We start from the raw sequence: 9,260 nt of genomic DNA on the forward strand, positions 1-9,260 counted from the left end.
ACGGTGTGTGTAGTAGAGGATGCATAGTAGTCCATAATGCTTAGTCCAAACGAATGGAAAAATACATATATACCGTAGGCTGTAAATAATAGTTTACTTTACACTACTACATCTCATTTTCTTTGCTCCAGTACAAGTTGGCCTGAGTCCAATATCTAGGGAAGATGATACTTGACTTAAAATCAGGAACTGATGCAGCTAAGCAGTCCAGTAGGAGTTACGTGACTAAGAGGAAGGCTTGGCTTCTGGAAAGCATCACACAGTGTCACTATTTATACTCCAATAAATAATGTACCAAGTATGCATAAAGAAAAACCATCTGTGCAGTAAGCAGCTGGGAACCAAGGGGGCTGAGCACTGGGAAAAATACCGACTAGGACGGGTGACACAAGTAGGGACAGTGCCAAAACGAATGTATTCAAAAACAAAACCAGTGGACAACCTGGAAAGAAAGAAGCTTGGTGAATTTACACTAACTTAGTTTCGGCCCAGTTAAAAGTGACACTAAATTGTGACTTGCGCTACAAGCCAATTTCCCCTCTGTTCATTTCGACTAGATCCGAGTAAAGGTAGACATTTCAAAACCAAGCATTAAAAATGCAATAGGTCTCGCAATTGTTTTAGTTAGAGCTATTGCCATTGTAAATGACAGTGTATTTTACACAAAGATAGATTGAAATGTTTCAAAACTTCAGCACCGCTTTCACGACGACATTCTTCAGAAAAGTAACATAAAATGTCCCGGGGGCACCCTCACCCGTCCGAATACGGGTCATTCGGGTTGTAGAAGTTGCAGTCGGACACGGGTAGAGATAAGCCCCAGATGCAGTACATTCGCCAAAAGAAATGCCTGCTCCGGCTGCTTGGCTCCCCCTCCACCCCTCCGTCAGCAGGAAGAGCGGCTCTGTGAGCGGAGATCCTTCTGCTCGCTGAACTCCGTGCACCACAGAGGGGTCTGTTTATGCAGCCTTCAGATTTCCTGCTCAAGTGTATAGATGTGACAGAGGGGCACTCCCACCTCGACACGCACCAGCTCCCTTCCCCTGCTGGTGCTTTTAAGTAAAGTTTATTCGGCTCTTGGTCTCGCTTTAGAGGCGGTCACGGCCCGTGGGTGTACAGTGGGGCAGAGACGGTTACCGTGCCAGCCCTGCGCCAAGCACAACAACGGAGAAAGGGAGGGGGTATTTATAACCTCCGAGCCCTGAGCCGCCTCCAATGAGGAGGCTGTGCACTTAGCGTAGCTATGAATGGGGAGAGGCCGAGGCCGGGGGTTGGGGGAAGGAGGAAAGGACAGCTCCACAAACAGGAAGCCTACATCAGCAAAGAACAACCAAAAACCCAAACATGAGCAAAAGGCAGCAACAGCAGGGCAAACCGGAAACAATCGATGTAAACAGCAGGTACACCTAAATAAAGCGAGGCCACACATCACCATAACAATTATCAAGAAAGAACAGCTATATTTCTACAGAACACTATAAGGGCCATGCAAACAGCAACAACGTACTCCTACCTGCCAACTCACAGCTGTCTGCACCGGGAGCGCATTTCGAGGCGCAACGAACGGCCGCTCGTGCAAACTCGGACAAAGAACCGAGATCGGGTATGATTTTTTGTGCATATTTATATAGCGCAAACTCGACCCGAAGGATCAACAATCGCAGCCTTCGGTAGCCGAGACCTAATGAACACAAACGTACCTGTAAAAAAAAAAAAAAATACAAACACGCCCACCAGCAGTAAAAGGGGCGGCCTTGGAAAAAGCGAAAGATTTGAAAAAACACGCCCCCGAATCCGAAAAGGACGGGGGCTTGTTTGGAGAGACAAACCTCTTCTCCAATGGCTGACCAGTATTTCAGAGGCCAGCCAATGGAGAAGAGAGACGGGTTCAAGCCCCTCTTCTCCAAGTCATTAAATCTCGCCAGCGATACTGCGCAAGCGCAGCCTTCGCTAGCCGAGACCTAAAAATGACCCTCCTAAATTGAGAGTGACAGCATTCACTAGACTACAGCCTTATATCTCGCCTTCCAAGGCCAGGCGCTGAGAAAGATTGAGAAGCAGGCTTTCGAACCTTTGACTCCTATTCCTACATTTAGTAATACAGAAATAATTGTTTTTCCAGCTTCAGCGGACAGTCCGGCAGCGCTGTAATGAATACTTCACCATTGCAGCATGGCGCCCACAGCTGCCCGTTCACGTAATAAGTGTTAGCGCGCCAGCTGACTGCAACCAAAATTACGATTGGAGTTTGGTTCCTCCAAACTATAACAGCAGGTAGCGTGAGGTTTGATTGGCGGATACCCGGACTTGTCTGAGACGGACAGTACTACCAGCCAACCGGCCTCGGACCGTTTGCCTGGACGCTCTCCAGCAGGCCGTGCGTCGGTCGGGCTGAAGCTACAGTGCAGGAGGCGTTATGGCTGCTGGAGGACAGGCGTGGAGGCGAGTCGGGGCGCTGTCAGGGGCACTGGCGGTGACCGCAGGAGCCTACGGTGCACATGGTAAGAGAAACGGAGAGCAATCACTCCCCACCCCGGCATGAGTCATGCAAGTCCAGTGAGTCTTGCAAGCCCGGTGCATTCTGGGGCCAGAAGCCCCCCCCCAGCGGATAAGTAGAACTGTCTACGGAAGCCGCCGAGGGAGTTTTCAGTTTGTGTTTTGAGCTCATCTTTCAAAACTGTATCCCTTTTCTGTTTTCATCATTCCCACGGTACCTGCAGCTGGGTGGACTGCTTGACCACCTGTAAAGAGGGTGGGCATCTCGAACCTGGTGTGCTCCGTCTACTGAGATACATTGAAGTCGATGGTTTATTTTTTTGGCGGGGGTGGGGCGATTCAATGCCCGCTATGTTTTAGATCCAAAATGAATTGTAAGTCATTTCACTTTGCATGAGCTGTTTACAGTTATATTTCAAAGAGAAAAAGTTCCGGGTTTTGCTACCCCCGCCTATCATGTTCACCTGCCTGCCATGCTGGTCATATACCAGTTTGGTCGCAACCCTACCTACGGTATCAAATGAAAAGTCTCTATTTAACTCCCCATTGAGAAGTTCAGGGGCTTACTGTTTTCTGCACCTAAACCCAGCAGTGACCGCTGTGCAAGGGTTGTTTGATAACGTGGGTTGTAATTAAGGATGCTTTTAATTTAAAGCGGTCTTGTTTTTAGTGGCATATGGTAATATGGAATCAAAGAACCTGGCTTGTAGTGACATTTCTTCCCTGTGACATTTTGCTTTCTTAAAGATTTATTTTTTCTCTTTGTGCAGGATTCCGACGCAGCGACCGGGATGAGTACCTTAAAGAGGTAGGTGAGGATCACTTTCTCATGCAGGATTCCTTCTAATGGATGGGCTGGAGATCTCAGGGATGCAATGCGTGTACCCCTGAGTTCTGGAGACCTTCCAGTATATGTGACAGGGGTCTGCCATGTGTTAGCACAACTGCTTAAATAGCCCTAGGTGCAAGTTAGACGAGTTCTCTTTCACTGTAATACAATTTAAAGTTCTGCTCTCTTCTGGGATGTCGAAGCATACATTCATTCACTAACTTGCATATTCAGAGCCTACCATACTGTCCACCATAGGCCAGAAATGTTAAAGCATCATCGCTTCGCCCTCCCAACTTTAGATATACCACCAATGGAGCTTAATGTCTACTACATATTTTCATGCCAACGTTGGATAGGTTGGGAAGCCTCTGAAAATTGATCTTCTTTAATCTAGTGGACGGTTTAATAGGAAATCTTTTGTTCCTTATTGAAGACCGGGTATGATCTGAATGTTGGCGTGTATGGTCTGAATGTTGGCGTGTATGATCTGAATGTTGGCGGGGTACTCTTCGAAATCCTTGTTGCTGCACCAGAGAGGGATGGGTTAGTTTGCTTAGTTTGTGTCTGTAGTGAGGGCACTTAAATTCTTTGTTGTTTCAGTCTTGATCTAGGATGATTAATGTTGGTGTGTGGATGAATTATGGCATGTGGCTTTGTAAGCGACTGAGGGCCTGGTTTAGGTCTTGGCAGGCAGGTTACTCCATCACAACAGTGACTGATATCCCGTCCGTCCAAATATAAATCTCATAGTATATAATGGGATTTATATTTTAGCGGCAGGATAACCGCCCCCGTTGTGACTGAGTAACCTGTCCACCGAGATCTACATCAGACCCAGAGTCTTTCCAACCAGCCACAATAGTACAAGGATGCCGAAGCACCCTGGGTGCTTCCGCCATCTTGCTATCCCTCCACTGCACATATCTTAGATGAAACGCATTGTCTAACAGTATAAGCTGCCTATGCGCCTCGTGGGGCCATTGGTTCTGTTTCCATGTAATGTCCTCTGCCCCATCATTCACTCTCTTCTTTTTCTTTTAGCTCTATGCCACATCCAATCACTACCACTTCCTCCACAGTTTGGCGCTGTTGGCTGTACCGCACTGTCGCAGGCCATTGCTGGTGAGTGCCTAAATCCGCTTGGTGTTGTCAGTTTGCACTGATCTATTGTTTTAAGGGTTATATATGCTTCAAAGTTGGGAAAAGAGGACTATTGAATCGGCACGAGGACCTGCCCCTCTTGATTGTTAGCAGAGTTGCAAGAAAGAGTCCTCTCACTGGTTTAAAAGGAGACCTAGGGTTAAGAGAAACGGTATATGCCACCTGCATATCCACTGCATTCGCCATTGTGACAAGCACTCCAGCTGCCTTCACCAGCGTTTGCCATACATCTCCCATAATCACTTATCAAACCACTTACATGTTTAACTCCACCATTAGTGGTACGCTCTACTGGCTGCTGCCCTCTTTCGCATCATCTACAACCGGTTTCTCCCAGTCACTTTCAAACCTTGATTTTGTTCCTCAGTCTTAGCTGCAATCGCTTCCAGCAGGTGTTCTCTCATTCCTGTTTGAGCTCCGTCTGCCTTGTCTCCTTGGACTGCAAAGAGGACGTGGCATAACGGCCAGAGCTGCAGACTTTGGAACTGCGGAATTAGGTTCCAGTCTCTGCAATGACGCTGAACATCCTGTGATTCTGAGCAAATCCCTTAATCTGCCCGTGCCTAAAAAAATTAAAAATGAATGTGTCCTTGCGTAATGTAAAGCACTCCAATACCTTTGGGTCGAGTTTGTGCTATTATAAAACGGCGAAATAAAAAACCTCTTCTATGTGATGCTGTCTTTTTCCAATAACATCAGTTGTGCCAAGACTTCGGCTTCCATTAGACACCCCATACTTGACTATCTGTACTGCCACATGTACCACTCTACATTTAACGAAGCTGCAAAGTGCCTTGATTGTATTTAGATATATTTATATAGTAGTATTGTCCATACCACAAAGATCCTGGAACTTTACTGTACCCATTCGATCTGTTCACAATACTGGAGTGCTTTTGTTTCGCCTATACAACTTTATTAAAAGAATATTTTTAAAAAAAGTATCAGTACTGCCATCTACTCCCCCACTTCCGTAAAAAGCACGAGACCGGGCGAGTCCCGCCCTCCCTCACCCTAAAATGCCTTCCTCCAGACCCCTTAAGGTGTTTACAAGTAATCAAATTGTGAATTAAATTATATATGTATGTTCTCATTAATTTAAGCTTATCTCTTTCATGTTGTTGTTTCGACTTGTGCAATGTGGATTTCAGACTAAGCCCCATAAAGCTTAGCCAGGAACACTGTTTTTTCACCCATCAGTCAAGTGGAAATAGCAATGTAAGCTTTAGGTATTCAAGCTTGTTTTACTTAAAGCACCGCATTAAATGGTAAATTCATCAGAGTTTGAGGTGAATTATTTATCCAGCGTGCTCCAAACTCCATTCTTGCAGTTTTTACGTATCTGGAAGGCAAAGATGGTTTGTGCTGACCGAGATCGCTGTACATTCAGCTGCATATGTTAACCTGTGTCGTCCTGGTTGCCGTTTAGTTGCCTAGCGGTACAAAAGCCTTAGGTTAATCTAAATAATTAAGAAAAGAAAGGTGGGAAGGGACCACATAAGTAAAAAGGACTGATGCCTATTCTAAGGTAAAGGTGTGATGCAAGGGTAGGTTTTACTTGAAAAGAAACGAGGAAAAATCAGTTATGCAAAGGGGAAATACACAAAGCTTCCTCCCATAAAGAGGGGGGAAACAAGGGTACCAGTGAAGAGTAGGAGTAACCTTTGTGAGGTGTAAACAGGAAAATGTATACAATGATGGACGTGTGTGGAACACAGTGGTTCTCTAAATAAAAGGAAAATTTACCTTAGAAATCTTGGGGGAAAAAAGAGATTAAAGTAACATTAATGATAAATATCCAAGATGAATGACCAGCGAATAATCTCAAAGTGAATGTTCACCCCGAGATAAACGCAACTGTTAACTGTTGCATTCCCAAGGCCAAGCTTTAAAAAAGACTCAGAGCAGAGCCCAGTACTGCATTACTCCAGGACCCTAAAAGCCAATGCGAACCACCGCTGTGACCCTGTTTCTGAATGACAGCCTCAAGATAGTCAGGGGGCTCCGTTTCCCATTTGATTGAGAAATCTGCCCTTCTGAGGGCAAACACACTATTCCAGTCACTTGATTCTGCGTAGAACGCGCCTTCGTGTTATCAGAGGGGTTGGGTTCTGAACTCTACCCTACTTCTGGTTCATCGTGACCAGGCATTCGCAAATATTTACAAAGCACCTCGTTCTGTGAAGTCATCTGCTTCCCTCGGTGCCATGCTGGCGTCCTCTAGAGCGGCAGGGTCACTTCCTTCATTCAGTTGTTGCCCTGGGCCTTTGCCTCATAAGCCGACACAGCCTGCCCCCTCACTCAACCTTTGGGAGAGCCGTACTGTGTCATTCCATTATCCAACTGTTACCCTGCTGCAGTGATTCACATCCACAGCACCCTGAATTGGTGTGAAAGTGCATTTCTCTTATTTCAGGTAAAACGCTATTGTGTGTGTGTGTGTGTGTGTGTGTGTGTGTGTGTGTGTATTGCAGTGTTAGAACCCGTGTCTCATCAGAAGCCTCACCAGTGGTGTCTGTTGAATCCCAGTATTACAACCCTTGGTCTAGTGTGTCTGTGTTTGCCGTTTTGTGGTGAAGTGTGTTATGTTTTGCTTGGTTTCAGTCCTGCCCTATCGGCAAAACAGTCCCCTGCTTATTGCTAGCCTGGCCCTGACAGTAGGGATTGGGGGTGAAAGGGGTCTGTTGCGTAGGCCGTATTGCAACCCTCTGTACTGTGTGGCTCTACAGTGAGTCTCTGTCGTGTGATGTGTGCGAGTATCGGCTCTCTGCTTAGCTACAAGAACGTCCATACATGCAAGTTTCACAAACTTTAGTTCAGGTGCAGCCTTACCATTGGCATCTTTTGTGTGCAACGGTCTTGTATCCTTCTACTCTGCTACTGTCTTGCCATGTGTGGTGGCTGCTGTGGGGAAGCGGGCTTCATTCATTCTAGTAAATTTACCATAGTCCAGCTCCCTATCTCCCCCATTTGAGTGATGAAAGCTGACTTCAGACAACCTAGTCCAAATACTCCCATCCCAGTTCCCTCCTATCACTCTGTCCTCTTATCAGCAGAGAGAAACAAATTGAACAATATTTAGAAACTCCTTGGAAGGGTATCTCGTCTGTTTACATTTCCTAGTGATTGCTTGCATCCCTTGGTGCTGCCTTGTATCCCTTGGTGCTGCCTTGCATCCCTTGGTGCTGCCTTGCTTCCCTTGGTGCTGCCTTGCTTCCCTTGGTGCTGCCTTGCTTCCCTTGGTGCTGCCTTGCATCCCTTGGTGCTGCCTTGCATCCCTTGGTGCTGCCTTGCAATCCTTGGTGCTGCCTTGCATCCCTTGGTGCTGCCTTGCATCCCTTGGTGCTGCCTTGCATCCCTTGGTGCTGCCTTGCATCCCTTGGTGCTGCCTTGCATCCCTTGGTGCTGCCTTGCATCCCTTGGTGCTGCCTTGCATCCCTTGGTGCTGCCTTGCAACCCTTGGTGCTGCCTTGCAACCCTTGGTGCTGCCTTGCAACCCTTGGTGCTGCCTTGCAACCCTTGGTGCTGCCTTGCAACCCTTGGTGCTGCCTTGCAACCCTTGGTGCTGCCTTTTGCATCCCTTGGTGCTGCCTTTTGCATCCCTTGGTGCTGCCTTGCATCCCTTGGTGCTGCCTTGCATCCCTTGGTGCTGCCTTGCATCCCTTGGTGCTGCCTTGCATCCCTTGGTGCTGCCTTGCATCCCTTGGTGCTGCCTTGCATCCCTCGGTGCTGCCTTGCATCCCTCGGTGCTGCCTTGCATCCCTCGGTGCTGCTTTGCATCCCTCGGTGCTGCTTTGCATCCCTCGGTGCTGCTTTGCATCCCTCGGTGCTGCTTTGCATCCCTCGGTGCTGCCTTGCATCCCTCGGTGCTGCCTTGCATCCCTCGGTGCTGCCTTGCATCCCTCGGTGCTGCCTTGCATCCCTTGGTCCACTGCATCATTAATCTCTTCCCATCTTCCATTGCAGGCCGGCTCATTGCTCACGTCTGGTATGATCATGTTTTGCGGCTCGTTCTACTACCAGGCCATCACAGCAGACCCCGTTTTTAGGGAGGCAGCGCCCATTGGTGGGACCGCACTGATCCTGGGCTGGCTGGCATTGGCCCTCTGAGATGTCAGGATACAGGGCGGGTGATAACTTCATGACAGCCGGATACTCCGAGATCTCGCCAAGCATCAGTGGAACTAGTCTGATGCGCTGCCTGCATGTCCTTGAAGCGTCCTGCTAACACGTGCACGCGAGGCCTTTGTGTGCCAGGGTGTCTCTGGAGAGGTTGATCCCCAGTGAGCGCACTGAACAATTCAAGATGATCAAAGCCTTGCTGATGTATATATGCATTTCCTTTGTCATCCTTTTCGTCTTTCCTGAAAATTGAACCATGACCAAAGCCATACAAGGGAACACTGGTGGGGGCTTGGAAATAACAGATTATTGTCTTTAATCTCCTGCACTGCGTCTTGCTGGACTCACATGAGAGGTAAAGAGCTTTTCTGTGCAAACAAAATAAAATAAATTTGTAAACCTGATGTTTACTATTGCATTTGTGTGCTGGGTGTCAGTGTTGGAATGATACGCCTTATGGTACAGAGTTGCTCCAAAGGGTTTACCTACAAGGCAAGGGCGCTCATTTATAGAGCTATGTTTTATGAGCAACTTGGTGATGCAAAGAGCGCTGCTTACATTATAAGAGGTCCTCTCTTGTATTTATGTCACATTTTTATGTAGCATAATTCAAACCCAATGGTAACAGAACTTTACATCCACCCAGTCC

The 9,260-nt window shown here is 47.4% G+C and overlaps 1 protein-coding gene across 1 annotated transcript; it reads left to right on the forward strand.

The window, feature by feature from the left end:
• Window positions 1–1,929: 1,929 nt before the first annotated feature.
• Window positions 1,930–9,015, forward strand: TMEM256 (transmembrane protein 256). Its single transcript, XM_085637627.1, has 4 exons — window positions 1,930–2,501; window positions 3,267–3,304; window positions 4,370–4,450; window positions 8,456–9,015. Exons 1-4 carry the CDS (start codon window positions 2,417–2,419, stop codon window positions 8,597–8,599), a joined length of 348 nt encoding a protein of 115 aa, XP_085493753.1. The 5' UTR covers window positions 1,930–2,416; the 3' UTR covers window positions 8,600–9,015.
• Window positions 9,016–9,260: the final 245 nt, after the last annotated feature.

The sequence above is a fragment of the Triturus cristatus genome, chromosome 12 (genome assembly GCF_964204655.1).
Source record: "Triturus cristatus chromosome 12, aTriCri1.1, whole genome shotgun sequence".
Classification (NCBI taxonomy): domain Eukaryota; kingdom Metazoa; phylum Chordata; class Amphibia; order Caudata; family Salamandridae; genus Triturus; species Triturus cristatus.